The sequence below is a fragment of the Natator depressus genome, chromosome 10, assembly GCF_965152275.1.
Source record: "Natator depressus isolate rNatDep1 chromosome 10, rNatDep2.hap1, whole genome shotgun sequence".
Taxonomy (NCBI): Eukaryota; Metazoa; Chordata; order Testudines; family Cheloniidae; genus Natator; species Natator depressus.
The window spans coordinates 3,505,300-3,520,457 of NC_134243.1; the positions used below are offsets into that span (position 1 = coordinate 3,505,300).

At 48.9% G+C, this 15,158-nt stretch overlaps 1 protein-coding gene across 4 annotated transcripts in view; it reads right to left on the minus strand.

Annotated features, from left to right (window-relative positions):
- The window catches only part of TRAF7 (TNF receptor associated factor 7), a 52,733-nt gene that overhangs the window by 30,134 nt on the left and 7,441 nt on the right, over positions 1–15,158 (minus strand). For all 4 annotated transcript variants that reach the window (XM_074965007.1, XM_074965010.1, XM_074965009.1 and 1 more), the window contains exons 2-4: positions 2,406–2,524; positions 1,789–1,846; positions 124–215 (exon numbers count right to left, since the gene is read on the minus strand). In XM_074965007.1, coding sequence (XP_074821108.1) covers positions 124–215; positions 1,789–1,846; positions 2,406–2,486 — 231 coding nt within the window. In that variant the 5' untranslated portion in view covers positions 2,487–2,524. The remainder of the gene's footprint in view (positions 1–123; positions 216–1,788; positions 1,847–2,405; positions 2,525–15,158) is intronic.

A 15,158-nucleotide genomic window follows, 5' to 3' on the forward strand; every position in this document is an offset into this window, starting at 1 on the left:
CTGTCCAGGAACTGCACATGCCCTGATCGAGACTTGCCTGGCAGAGTGCTCTCAAAAGGGATAATCAGACAATGCGCTCCCCTGCGAGTGGGATCAGAAAGGTCACTCCCGTGAAATACGTACCATGCCATCGTCCTCGTCTCGCGGGGAGTAGGTGAGCGTGCTGGATGAGGATGGAGTCCTACGGTGCTGCTTAAAGGTATTGGTCCCGTCAGCTTTAAAGCAAAAGAAACATTTCAGGTTTTTCGCGGCACCTTTAACGAGCAAGGGCTCTTGTGAACGCAGCTGCAAACTTAGGAGACGCGAAAGAAAAGGAATAGGGATTTCCCCTCTCTCCCCTGGAGGCCCCAGGAAGGGCAGCGCAATCAATACCTTATCACCAGTGCTTCCTTGAGGGGAGCTGGCCCAGCAAGAAAGAGAAACAGACATTCCGCTCGAGCTATCAGCTTAAAATAGTCTGAAAAGTCTTAACATTTATCCTCTTGTAAATTGTTTATATCAGGGGAGGTCTGGATATTCCTTGGGCTCCAGGGAAGGCGGCTATACCCAGAGGGGAGACGTTCATATAAAGATCAGCTTGTTGCGAATTTACACTAAGGTTGTAAATGTAACTACTCAAACGTCTGGAAATGTGACAGGTACAGCGGCAAGTGTAACCTTTACTCCGCCCCTTTGTGAGTATGCATTATAACGGGAGCGCTCCTTTTACTATGTCACTTGCGCCTGTAGGAGAGTCTTAGCTTTGCTAAAGCAAAAGCAATGTTGTCAAGGCAAGCAAAGCCACTGGTCCTCTGTGAGGTCTATGTTCATGCCCTGCTCCTACCCTGTTTGGCTGGAGCCCTATGAGGTGGAGTGTACTACCCCTTTAAGGGATAGTCTGGCGCTTACAGCCAAGACAGCGCGGGAGCAATCAAGGAGCACCCTGCCCCGCAGTGATGCTGGGCTATTTAAACAGGAAAAGGGAAGCTGAGCACTCAGGGGACCAGAAGTCATGTTGGATGCTGTGGGTTGCAGGCCCCTGGACACCAGCCTGGCCTAGACTTTTGTTCGCTGATGGTAAGTTTGGTTGCTCTGTCTCAAGGCTCTGAGATAAGGGCCTTATGCCCTCCAGCAAGCTGCTCCTTCCCCGACTTGATGCCCAAGGAAAAGGGAGAAAGCCTGCCTGCTTCCCAGAGCAGTAAGAGAATTCTGTCAGCTGGAGTAGGTTTGAGGGTCTTCTTAAAGGGGACTTTTGGTTCGGGTGGTTGTGGACTCCCTTTCTTGGATCCTGTGCACTTTTTTTTTTTTAAATGAAGAAAAAAGGGCAAGGATTTATTTGTTCTTAAATGGGAAAAGTGAAGTCCCCCCTTGCTAAACTCAAAACAACTTGAGGGGATTTTGCTCAACCTGTCCAAAATAATTCACATTTGGGCAGAGAGCAAGATGGAAAGTATCTGCCCTAACAGCAAGCGCTTGGGAGGTTCACAAGGAGGGGACCATAACTGGAACAGGGGAGAGAACGGACACTGCTGTGCAGTCCTGGGCAGAGCAGGGGCCCCCCCCGCAGCACCGTGAAGTATGACTGATTGGAAAGCATTTCCACGGACACTTATCTCTGTCCTGCCTGGTGATCAGAGCCCTAGAATAAGCTGGGCTGGGACCGCATGTGACTTGTTGCTTGTCCCTCAGCGAACGCGCAGTGACTAGCTTTGGTTCACTTCAATCTGTGCAGCGAAGGAAGAATTCAATCGAAGTGGTAAGTTGCCCTTCCGGCAAGGCTGCAGTGCTCCGGGGCAGCGAGATGCTCACCTTTCGTGATGGTGGTCACAGCGGAATAGGCAGGCCCAAAAGTCGTTTCCATTCTCGTCTGAAAAGAAGGCAGAATTAATGTCACCATGTGTCGACCTGTGAAACTCCTTGCCTGAGGAGGCTGTGAAGGCTAGGACTATAACAGGGTTTAAAAGAGAACTGGATAAATTCATGGAGGTTAAGTCCATTAATGGCTATTAGCCAGGATGGGTAAGGAATGGTGTCCCTAGCCTCTGTTTGTCAGAGGGTGGAGATGGATGGCAGGAGAGAGATCACTTGATCATTACCTGTTCGGTTCACTCCCTCTGGGGCACCTGGCATTGGCCACTGTTGGAAGACAGGATACTGGGCTGGATGGACCTTTGGTCTGACCCAGTCTGGCCATTCTTATGTTCTTATGTTGATCTGGCACGGGACTGGGGATTGCTACTCAGCCAAGGTTGGTAAAATACACAAGAAGATTGCTAAGATTTTATTTGTGGAGATCGCAGCCCCAAGGGCCAAATTTTCATTCATCATCTTTATTTTGGCCAAACAAAGAGGAGGGCGTAAGAGGCCAGAAATACTTCTCCTCCTCCCCCCCTCCACCAATTTCTCGCCCCTGCTCTGCTCCTTACTCCGTTAGTGTTCTCAGACGTAGTGATGTTTGCTGCGCCACTGCAGAAGCGATTGTAGCGAGCGCTCTTGTTTGAGCTCATAATCTAGGCCAGCATTTATTAGTCATGGGAAGTTTGCTCTGGAGGAAGAACAAAAAGTTGGAGGGTTGGTTATTTTTGCAGGGGCAGAGGAGATCAGAAGAACGTCCCTCCTAACCCATGAATCTCCTTCTGACATTATACTGTCCACGCATGGCTACACTACATTCAGGCTTTCAAGAGCGACTGCTGAACATGGGTCTCTAACTGAAGATGCCTTAAAGGAGTCCGAGCTTTTTTCAGAGGGTGGAGGCTCAGCCCTTTCTCGAAACCAGGTCTCTTCAAAGGTGTCAAGTTGGTCACCCAAAAACTGAGAGGCCCAAAAGCACTGGCCATTTCTAAAAACGTAGCTTCAGTGCTTTAGGGGCAGACAGACAGCTCTGAACTCGGAACTCTGCCCTGGTGAGACAGTGTCCCACCAGCAACAATACACAGGAGTCTCTTTAAAGTGTAAGATACACGATGCAGCACAGCTCACTCATGACTGAGAAGAGGTGCTCTCTCTGCAGGGATTAGTTATTGTTCTCTTCCCTTCCTGGTCCTCTCTTCTTCCACAGTTCCATTAGCCCTCTTTCTCTCCCGGCTCTCTCCCTCCTTCCCAACCGACACCCACTTGCTACTCTCCCCTAATGCAGATCCTTTGCCGCTTTCCCCTTCTCTTCCCCAGCCTCTACCCTACACATGTAGCTATCATGATGGGATGGTGTAACCTGAAATGGATCCCAAATAATTACCTGGTTATCCACAAGAGAATGGCACTCCGAGGAGTCTGAACAAGGCTGAGAGAGATCTAGACCAATGGTTCTTAAACTTCTGTACTGGTGACCCCTTTCACACAGCAAGCCTGTAAGTGCGACCCCCCTGCGCCTTATGAATTAAAAACTCTCTTTTTTATATTTAACACTATTATAAATGCTGGAGTGAAGCGGGGTTTGGGGTGGAGGCTGACAGCTCATGACACCCCAGGTCATAACCTCACTATCCCCTCAGGGGTCACGACCCCCAGTTTGAGAACCCCTGATTTAGAGCTACTTGGATAAATGGCTCGAGCATGAGAGAGAATTTTATTTTCCATTTCCCAAAATGCTTTCCAAGACTCTGTACAAACAGCGCCCCCGAAATGCAGCCACCTCTAGGGTGGAGAGTGGCAGCAAGTATATAGGAGGATGCACAACAGCAGAAGGGGAAATTTTGCCACAGGTACCAGGGCAAACCTGATCTTACAAAAGCAGTAGGGGGGCTTCTGCATCCCTAGAGAACAAGCAGGACCTCTGGCTTTAAAGCTACATCGGAAGGAGACTCGCACAGTGAAGCGTACACACTGGGCTGAGCTGACCCTGCTCGGATTGGTCCCAGAGGGTCCACGTTCACTCTAACGTCGAGGCTTAGACCTCTGTGACACACTGGACCTTAAAGTAGTGCCCTGTAACCCCCACATTCATCATTCATACATGGTTGTGCTATTTCATGCAAAGCATGCCCTGTAAGATATCAGAGGAAAGGTCATGATCTGCTGAAACCCATGGTTCTGTCAAAAATATGTATATCGGTCGTGAGCATGAAGTCATGAGATTTTGCAGTATGGTTGTGAGTTTGGGAGTTGCCCGCTGCTAGTTCTCCAGTGACCATGACAAAGGAGGTGACCAACACCGGGGCAGGCGCAGAATGATCATCACCAGTCACTGACCAGCAGGGGAATAGTAAACAAGGGATTTACAATTCAACGGCAGTTATGCAAGCACCTCACCGGGGGGATTGTTCAACTCAGTGACTCAGCATGGCCCACCAGGGCATGTCTGGGCTAGTATTTTCCAGATACATGGACTGAGTGTATAAAATAAGGGACAGTGGCACCATGCGATTACCTTTCTCCTCCCTCACCTACAGTGAAAGCAACAAAAACACCGGGAAGGCAAAGACTTTGAACTGAGGAGACTGGTCCCAGGCGTAAATGGGAAGCCTGTGTATTAAGGACTGTAACCTACCTGCAACATCCAGTGGGATGAGAAAAACTACTTGATCCAAATATGGTTAGTCAAATAAGGTTTAGGATTTAGACTGATTTAAGGGTGGCAATTTTGCAGCAGAAAAGCTTCAAAAACAGACTCCAATGAGAAACTGCTGAGCTTGAATTAATATGCAAACTAGATGCCATTAACTTGGGTTTGAATAGAGACTGGGAGTGGCTGGGTCATTACACATATTGAATCTATTTCCCCTAAGTTAAGTATCCTCACACCTTCTTGTCAACTGTCTAAATGGGCCATCTTGATTATCACTATAAAAGTTTTTTATCTCCTGCTGATAATAGCTCATCTTAACTAATTAGCCTCTCACAGGTTGTATGGCAACTTCCAACTTATCTGTATGTATGTATATATCTTCTTACTATATGTTCCATTCTATGCATCTGATGAAGTGGGCTGTAGCCCACGAAAGCTTATGCTCTAATAAATGTGTTAGTCTCTAAGGTGCCACAAGTACTCCTGTTCTTTTTACCTTTTATTGTCTTTGGTAACTATCTCTGACCTTTTATGCCTGCCACTTATAATAACTGAAAATCTATCTTTCTGTAGCTAATACACTTATTGTAATGTTTTCTCTTAACCAGGGAGTTTGTCTGAAGTGCGTGGGGAATCTGCTCAGGTTACAAAGGCTGGTGCATGTCCACTTTCCTTTGATGAAGTCGTGAGCTAGTTAATAAACTTGCCCTGCTCCAAAGAAGGACTTGGGAGGCTTGCTGGTGTTTCCCTGTGTACAGTTCACAAGAGCATTCACACACCTTAGCTGGATGTGTCTCTGCATGCTGGTGACTGAGTGATCACAATGCCTGGAGGGGTTTGCTGCTTGGCACTGGCAAAGCATTGTGAGAGACAGCCCAGGCTGGAAAGTTAAGGGGGCACAGCAGTCCCACAGTCCCAAGCTATACCCCGGGGGTCCTGTCACAGCCTCCCAAGCCACCTTTCCAGCACGTGGCAAAAACTCCATATTCAAATCACAGCCAAGAGCTTTTATAGGTGAAGGGTCAATTCTCCCATTTCCTCCCTTCAAGGCCACCCAACATCCAAACAAGGGCTTGCCACATTTCCCTTGGCAATCTGGCCACATCACTCTGAATCAGCTGGGGTGGAAGATTACTGCTGCTGAGATTTTTGAAGTAACCTCTGTACCTAGAGTCAGAGTAGGCTGCCTCCCCAGAACTCCCAGCTCAGGAAGCAGTGGACTGAAATTCTTCTTCACCACCCGTCCTTAAGGCTGGCCCATAGTCAAGAGTGTGGTCGATACAGGCCTGCTCCTGGCCTTGTGGACAAGTCAATGGCAGTTTTGCTATTTTTTGTACATGTGTCCATGCTGATGGGATAGCTCAGTGGTTTGAGCATTGGCCTGCTAAACCCAGGGTTGTGAGTTCAATCCTTGAGGGGGCCATTTAGGGATTTGGGGCAAAAATTGGGGATTGGCCCTGCTTTGAGCAGGGGGTTGGACTAGATGACCTCCTGAGGTCCCTTCCAATCCTGATATTCTATGATTCAGGGCCATGGTGCTGGGCTTTCAGACCATGTAGCATGGGCTGGTCCTGCACCGGCAGAAATAGGACACGTGGTTTTCTGTTAAGCTATTACATTTTTGCAAAAGTTATCTTCAGCGTGATCCGAGCTGCATGGCAGACGACACCAGGAGAGAAACCTTTATTCAATTAAAGGTTTGTGATTCCTGGATCTCGCTCGCAGTTCCAGCTCCTTTAGGACAGGAAGCTGCCAGACCCCTGTTCCCTTATTCAGCTGGTTAAACTATTTCACTAGGTTCAGATTTGCAAAGCCGCACAATTGCCCACAATCAATCACTGAAAATTCTGAGTTTGCTTTCTTTAGTGCTGGCTGAAGCCCGATCCTGTTTGAACACATTTGCTGGGATGGAACCAATTCATTGTTTTAGCAAATTTCATGGTAAAAAGAGAATGCTATGAAGGTATTTGTCCATCTTTTTAATATCATTATTTCTGACAGGTTTGACACAAACAAACCCTTTGGGAGCTTACAACTCACAGCAGTGCCCGCATGGTTTTGGCTCGATAGTACACCATCACCAGGCTTTTTAATGTAGGGCTGGAGTCCTGGTTTGTTACTGTAGCGTCAGCCAGGAGTCCTGGGTCCTGATCCTGGGACGAGACTTTTGTGAGCAGGTCCTGATGCTCAGATGCATGCCTACTGACTTCAGTGGACTCCATGTGGGCGTGGTTCTCACCCTGCACACATCAGGCCTTGGCTTATAACAGTAAGGCAGCTCATGTGGGTTTTTGTTTAAACAGCAAAGCCCAGCCAACAGCCACCAGACACTGAGCTGTTTATTTGGCGGGTTCTGGGCCCCATGTAAAGAAATGCCTGAAACTTTTGGTGACAGAGATGGGGAGAGGGTGGAGCAAATTAAGAGGGAGTCCTCCCTAGCTGTTATTTCTGAGCCTGCTGTTCAGAACGATCACAGTGATATTGAATCTCCTCACCTAAAGTAATGCAGCATTTCCTCTCTCGGCCTAGGGGAGGCGACATCTTCCAGGTGAAAGGGTGCCAGGCTCTCCACACCCACAATCTTGCAGTACAAACATGCACACCAAGTCGCAACAAGGCCCCCATCCCAAATTCTGTTCAAAACAACTAACTGGTGTGGAACAGACTCATGTTAAGTGCATGACATGAACTGGGTGCCTCAGGCCATTGGGAATGAGATGCAGAGCCTGCCATCTCTAGCTCACCAGTTCAGATTCAGACCAGGGTTTGTGGAGAACTTTAGTTACCCATCTGATGGCTATTCGGAGACTTCCCAGACTACAGAGAAAACCCTGCAGTATTGTACGTTAATTGCTCCAATGATGGAAACTTCAGTGTGTGGGCCCACTACAGCGCGATACCATGGAACACCCATCGGGGTCACTCAGTCCAGTTTTACATCACAGCAGACAAGGATTCACAGGGCCCAGGAGACAGAGCTCCCCTCTTGAGTTTCCCCTTCTTCGTCAAGGCTGAGGCGCTTTGGGGATGGCACTGCAGAGAAGCTTGCATTCCTATATCTGTCTGGTGGATAAAGAGGGGACAGCTGAATTTGAAAGGCAAGAGGCTTGTACAAGGCATAGTTATCCTTTGGTACTCACTGCCACTGGATAACAGAGTCCAAGAGCTTAATTAAGAGGATTCAATGCAGGATTAGACATTTGTACAGGGAAGAACATCTCCAGGTGAACTAGAGAGGACAAAAATAATTAAACTGAACAGGGAGCCAAACCCTCCTATTTCAGGGCACGAGCCAACACTAACAGAGGTCAGATAGGGAGAAACATCTGCTCTGGCCAGCAATTGCATATTTGGCCAGCACAGTGTTTCTGGTCCATTTCTCCCAAGCAGCTGGCACTAACCACTGAAGATGAGACTGGACTAGACAGACCCCTGCCCTGGCAGCTCCTTCCATTCAGGACTTCGGTTTCCAGGGCTCTAAATGCGGCCTCTGCACTATGTCAATTTAAGCTCTTTGGGGCAGGAGCTGTCTTTGTGGTGGGTTTGTCCAGCACTGGCTCAATGGAGCACTGCCTCGCGGGCTACCACCACATGCCCAACAACCTAGCCTAAATTCGCACTTACAGATTTCTCTACGCGACCGAGACTACGCCGGCAAAGCTATGTCCCCATAGCTACACTGGCATAACTGCGCAGTGCAGAGGCTATCTGCGCCAGCGGAAAGGGTTTCCCATCGGTGCAGGGACACCGTCACTCCGAATGACTCTTTGGTAAGACAGCTGCATCTACGCTTGGGGTTAAGTTGGCATAACTGAGTCAGTCAGGGGGCTGGTTTCTTCACACCCCTCACCTAGGTAGCTGTCGCATCCTAACTGTGAAGTGTAGATCAGGCCTCACAAGCATGACAATCGTGCCGGGCCATGTTTATATTAAACATTCTGCTCGTGAGCCAAAAGGACACCACTCAGTCCTGCCTGACAGGACACGCTGTACAGGTTTTCGGTTCCATGTTGCACAACTGTCCAGTATTCACAGTACAATAGATCAGTCCTGGGAAAAGAACTGTTCCCTAGAACTAAACTTTTGGAACAGGCTGTGGTTTCAGAAAGCAAGAAACCGGAGACTGTTTTAAAAAGTCATTGTGGGATAATATTTTCCATTTCTTTGGAAGCAGTGCACTGGCCACTTTCAAACGCCACCTCCCGTAGGAGATGTTAAGAGTTACTGGAGTGGTCTCACGAACAGCACGGCGCTGCTTCAATCCAGAGATGAGCAGAGTCTCAAGCGGTGCTGGACACCACCAAGAGCCTGGCAATTGGTCGTGAGTATCTCTGTAGAGCCCAAAGAATAGGAATAAATAATATGGGCTTGTGGTTAAGGCACTGGGCTGGGACTCAGCAGACCAGGGTTCAATTCCCAGCTCTGCTACCGACTCTCTGCGTGCCCTTGGGCAAACCACTGACTCTCTCTGGCCAGTCTGCTCAGAGTCCTTCTCCCAGAGGTCACAATCTCTTCCTATGTAGCTGTACAGTGCCTAGCACGATGGGGCCTCTGGTGCTACTGTATTAATAACTCCTAATGCAAACGCACGTCTCCCCCCCATTGCCCAGGCCAGGATACCGCTGTGCCCATTTCCAACCGTTCCCAGCCCCGCTGGCAGCCAGGGTGCCAGCGCTCATGCAGACAGCCAAGCACCCCATGTGATTTAGGTTCAGCTCAGCTGCGTTTGTGCTGCCCCCCCGAGTCCCAGCGCATTGCACGAGCCCCAGCACAGAGGGCAAGGATTCAGTAGGCAATTGCCCTGCAGGAGTGGTTAAGGGGGAGCTGGGTAGGGGCTTGGGCACCCAGGAAGTGCGGGAGTTGGTGTGGTATCCTGGCAAGCAGGAAGCAGTTGAGATGCTTGCTGTTGGGGAGGGGAGGTTTCTCTTTTCTCCCACCCTTTAGGGCAGGAACAGAGGGGACTTAAATTTGGGGGAAAGAGGTTGAACTCGTGATTCCCCACCCTAGCAAACCTTGGCAGCATCTACCTGCTCCCTGCCCTCTCCCTCCATTCCAGTGCCCACCATTTCATCCAGCAGCAGGGGAGCAGCGCTCCCGCTTGACGTTCCTCCCACAGCGAGTGGAGCTAAAAGAGCTGACATTTAAGGTGTTCTTGTTAGGCTCAGAGTGAACAAACACCCCCTGAGATGAAGAGAAGCAAATTGCCTCCTTGGGGAATGTTTCAGGCTGCGTGCAGACTCAGGCAGACTCCATTTCACTCTCTCTCCCTTGGAAGGGTTTCTTAGCAACCATACGGGATGGAGACTTCACAAAGGAAAGGGAAGCTCTGGTCTGGGGCACAGGGATGGACTAGTCAAAGGAAGGACAATTAGAGGCAATTTGTGCAGTCATGTAATTGCATGACCCGTGGGGCCCTGGTTCCCTGTCCTCTCCAGATGGGAGTGTGTAACTGTTGAATGCTCCAGGGAACTGAGCAGGTACATCAAGGATGGGGAAAGTACACACCCTCTTGGGGGCTGATCCAAAGCCCACTCAAATAGACGGAAAGATGCCATTGGCTTCAGTGGCCTTTAGATCCAACGCTAAATAAGGGAACGTTGGCCAGAAGATAGGGATTTTCCACTCTTCTTTCTAAACGTCTCCTTGGCTGAGCAGCCCCCCTGAGCTAGGCAGACAGGAGTTGGCTTCAGGTCTCCCCTGAACGGCAAACCAGCAGAATGCAAGCAATGGGCAGGATGCCGAGTGGAATATCGGCTGCTTACAGAACAGCAGCAGCCACAACTCAGATTTCTATTTATATCATCTTTCATCCCAGACTACGTTAACCCCCATACCTAGGAATCACTTCACCGAGTCCTGAAATGCAGCCACCTCTAAAAAGCAGCCACCTTATAGAACAGTTGCCCGACTGACAATGAGACACCAGGGGAATTCCAGGGAGGCCAAATGTCAAAGACTCAAGCTGGAATTTGCTTAGGCCACTAGGGTTAGCACCTTTTGACTCTTGCAAAAATGATCATGGGATCTTAGATGGCCACAAGTGGGCAGGACTTTGATTTTACATCCGAAAGCCACATCCTCCTCACGCTAAGCGGGGGCAGTGAATCAACTCTAGCCCAGAAGGCAGAGCACCCCTGGATGAATCTGCAGCACTTCCCTACAGCACGCTGCATTTTCCTTCAGCTTCCCCGCTCCAAGCACTGTTGAGGAGGACAAAAATCGCATCCTTAGGTGAGGGGGCCGGCTGCCCCAATGCTGCATTCATGCCAGGACATACTCTGTGTTATACACAATACGTGCACACCGTGATCCCGAAGGAAGCCTTTAGGATACAAGATGTACAAGGAATAACAACATCCTTGGGACTGTGATGTCCTTCTCAGCTGCTCAGAAAAGCAGGTGGCCTTAGGTGTCCACCCAAGCAGCCCCCTGCAGATCTCCACTGAGAAGGCCCTAAAGTCCTGATTTTTGGAGACCCTCGCTGAGTTTTCCCACCCAGAACTTTATAGGGTCATCTCCCACAGGGGCAGGAGGTATCCAACCAACTGCTGCAGGGAAAGGGACATCTCCATTTTGCACCAGAAAGCCAAGCAAGCATCAACAGTTCACATGGCCGGGGGCATAGCTAGTGGCAAAGGCCTTGGGGTCATACCTTAGGAAAGGGACAGGCCTGGGAGGACAGCTAGCCAGCCTGACTAGATCCAGATGTCTGTATAGCGCCTCTGCCATGCAGCTTATTTCTAAAAGCAGCTTCCCTGTTTTTGCCAAGAGAAAATCAAAAAGAGGAAGCACTCAGGCCAGCCTTTCACTAAATCACATGACTGACTGTAAGCAGCTGCAGCAAGGGAGGTGGGCTAGATTCAAGTACTCACACTGAACTTTTAGGTCCCAGAATTCCTGCGTAAGTGACCCAGCCAAAAAGTCTGGGGCTGGCTGACAGCTCACAGGGACAGCGACCCTCTCCCCGCAGGGTCAGCAGCAATGAGAATTTCCCCCACTGCCCTTCCCAAGCCAAGATGCCTCAACCATGTTCTCTATGTATATAAATCTCCCCACTGTATTTTCCACTGAATGCATCCGATGAAGTGAGCTGTAGCTCACGAAAGCTTATGCTCAAATAAATTGATTAGTCTCTAAGGTGCCACAAGTCCTCCTTTTCTTCCTGATCAGGAGGAGCACCTCTGCGTAAGAGGGGAGCGTGTTCCCTACGGCCAGTCTAGCTTTTGGCCTCTCTCATGCACTTGCCTACAAGGCAGCGGAAACGGTGAACCTGCTCGTTTCCAGGGATGTCCCTCTTTTTGGTCCCTGAGCTCCCCAAAAACTGGGCGTCCCCTCCCTTTCACTGGGGAGGGTTATTTACAACAGGAATGGGCGCAGGAAGGCCAGGTCTAGGAAGAGCCATTTCCCCAAGAGAAGGAATCCCCCAGGATTAGAATCATAGAATATCAGGGCTGGAAGGGACCTCAGGAGGTCATCTAGTCCAACCCCCTGCTCAAAGCAGGACCAATCCCCAATTTTTGCCCCAGATCCCAAATGGCCCCCTCAAGGATTGAACTCACAACCCTGGGTTTAGCAGGCCAATGCTCAAACCACTGAGCTTTTCCATCCTCCTGCTTGAATACAGTTCTGTTTCCTTTCTGGGTCTACGTCCCAACCTGTGTTCCGTGTTTGGGCCACAGGGGGCCGAGGGCCGTGATGGGTTTTGTGATGTGGACACTTTCACTGGGGCGGGGCAGAAACCCTCCAATGCATTTCCTTAGATACAGACTTGCACCTAAGAAGAAGGACCTGAAAGGTGGGAAACCTCATACTGCAAAATGTCTGGTATTTGCCAAGGAACGTGCAACCACCTCCCAATTTTATGTGCCGAATGGTCCATACAGTCCAGTTAAGAAGCCTCATATGTGTAGCTTTCTTCCTCCCCCCTGCCAGCTTCACTGGAGTGGTCTCTAATGCTACGCTATGCTGCTGAAATCATACCAAGGACGGCTGTTTGCTAGAGAACACAGCCAGTGCATGGAGCCAGCCTAACGGTGGTGAGGATGGATGGGGGGCGGGGTGTGTGTGTCCGTGTGTGTGTGTGTGTCCGTGTGTCCTCTTACTGTATCTCGTGTGAGCCCCTGAGGCATAGAATTTCTTTAGTTCATAGCAGGTATTTTAATAACAAAATCACAAACTTCTGCAAGTCTGTAGCAGAGGGTTACACATTCTTTAGCTTATTTGCACAGCACCTAGGAAAGAATATTACAGGGCAGAGAGAGGGCAACAAAGTGAAGTAAATGGTGAGCTGGTCCAACCGTCGAGCACGCTGGGCCAAATGCAGATGGAAAGGGAAGGACGTGTTTGGAGTGGGGGATGAGACGATGGGGAATCGGTAACTACATCTCCCAGGTTCTGTCACATTTCTTCGTACCCAGAACTCTCCCCTGAGTCAGTTTTTAGATGGTCAGTTAATCCACACAGAATCTGCCATCATGGATTGAGCTTTCTCCACTTTGCCAAGCTGCAATAAGAATGGGCTGTCTATGTTTTACTTCCAGGCCAAAAAACGTTGTCTGATGGAAAGCTGAAAAGCCACCTTCTGTTGAGAACTGGCTCTTGGATTCAAGGGAGGGTATCCCTCTAGAAAGGCTGGAGGCCAGCTTTGTGGATTTTGAACGTCTCTGGAGATATCACACCTTCTCTACTTGATAAAGAATTCCGGACACCCGAAGACAGAGTCACATGTCAGGACTCAGCAGAGCCTTCTCTCTCTCTCTCAGCCATTAACTGTGTGTATGCGACAGAGACAGCCCTAGAAATTGCAAGTCTACGCACAGAACACAGAGACAGCGCAGCCATCAGCAGTGTGAGCCTCCTTCCACTGTCAGTGGTCACAGCTTCTGTCCTGGAGGGGACTCGGTCTCTCTATGACCGTGTTCAGGCTATATGGTTTATTCAATCCTTGACTGGTGCAAAAGCAGGCAAGGACAGCCTTGTGGCTAAGGCACAAAGGAGACCAGATTCATGGGTTCTAGTCCTGGCTCTGCCGCAGTCTCATTAGGCGACCTTGGGAAAGTCACCTCACCTTTCTGGGTCTCAGTGTCTCCATGTATAAATGGGGATAACAATACCCACCTCACAGGGGCTGTGAAGCTGAATTAATAGATTGTTAAGTCCAGAAGAGACCATAATGATGATCTAGTCTGACCTGTCCAACACAGGCCAGAGAATTCACCAAGTGATTCCTGCAGCAGCCTGTAACTTCTGGTTGAGCTACTGCAAGTCTTTTAGAGAGATCTAGAAAGTGCGTTGAGATCCGCCAACAGACTGCGCTGGAGAAATGCAAAATATTGTTAACAGAGGTACAATAAAAGGGGCCCCAGTTACTACCATGCAGGACGGCAGGTTTTGTAGCACTGGTCTCTGTTCTTGAGGAACAGAATCAGCCTTTCTAGTCTGTGTGTGTTCTTTTGCTGGGCTCAGACATCATGCTTCTTCTCTGAGCCCCTCTGAAGTGGTTTTCCCCTTCTAGAAAATAGTCAGCTTTAGTTATGGACAAACTATTAGCAATATTTTGTTTTAAAAACGGAATCAATAACTTGTACACATTCTTACAACTGGATCAAAACTAATTTTCAGGGGGATAAAGCATCTAGTTTTTCCTTAGATCACATCACAGCTGAGATCAGAGGTCAAAGGTCACAATCAATCTTGCAGCACTGAAAACAAAACCTATGCTTCCCAATGCTTTCCCCGACTTAATTTTAGGCAACTTGGGGGGGGGGAGCTTCCCCCAGGAATCCACACCAACCTCAGTCCTGGCGGTATTGTATGTGTGCACAAGAAATACACATCTGAAACAAAGCACAGCTGCCTACTCTGGGCAGGATGTCAGAATTTGCTGACCAACCCAGAAGTAGTGATAACAGACCACGGAACTTACTGTACAAACACAGACCCTGATCTCAGCCCCTACACTTCTCACCTCCCCAGCTCCCATAATTCATACACAGGCTCCTCAGATATTCTGTGGCCGAGGAATTTGCCTGTGAAAAAGCAGCAGCTGAACAGAAGCTAATCTGTCCTCAATCAATCAAACCTTTGGTGTTTGACTCACATTGGTTGCAGTGGATTTAAAAGCTATCTTTCACTTGAATTGTGAAGAGATTTAAACACCACCAAATACCCAGTGGTAAAGTTTAATAAGTGATCAAAGAAATCCCTGTCAATATCAAGGGAACTGTTGCCAAGTGGTAGAAAACCTGCCTCACCCTCGACACTAAAAGCAGCACATTACATTCTGCCTTCCTAAAACTCACCCCAATTGTATGACTATTTCTTCTTTACCTCCTGTCCTAAACTGTTGTGTACTGCTGTTGTCCGCCGTTAAACAGCCACTATGTTCCATGCTAATGGTGGCCGCATTCCTCTGGCAGGGTCCAGCAATTCCATTTAAAGAACTCTACGGGGATTCTTCTGGCTGAAAGGCATTCCGAGAAACACAAGCCATAATCTCTACCCAAACATATGTAGCTTCCATTTTTTTTCATACTGCTTTGAAATTGGATGACTTGCTTTACCCATGTTCTGGGTGCAACTGGTTTGCTTTAAAGACTCATCTGAAATATGCCAACCATTGCCCCCTTACTAGAAGTGTCACAAAAGCAATGAGAAGAGAAAAATTTCAGTG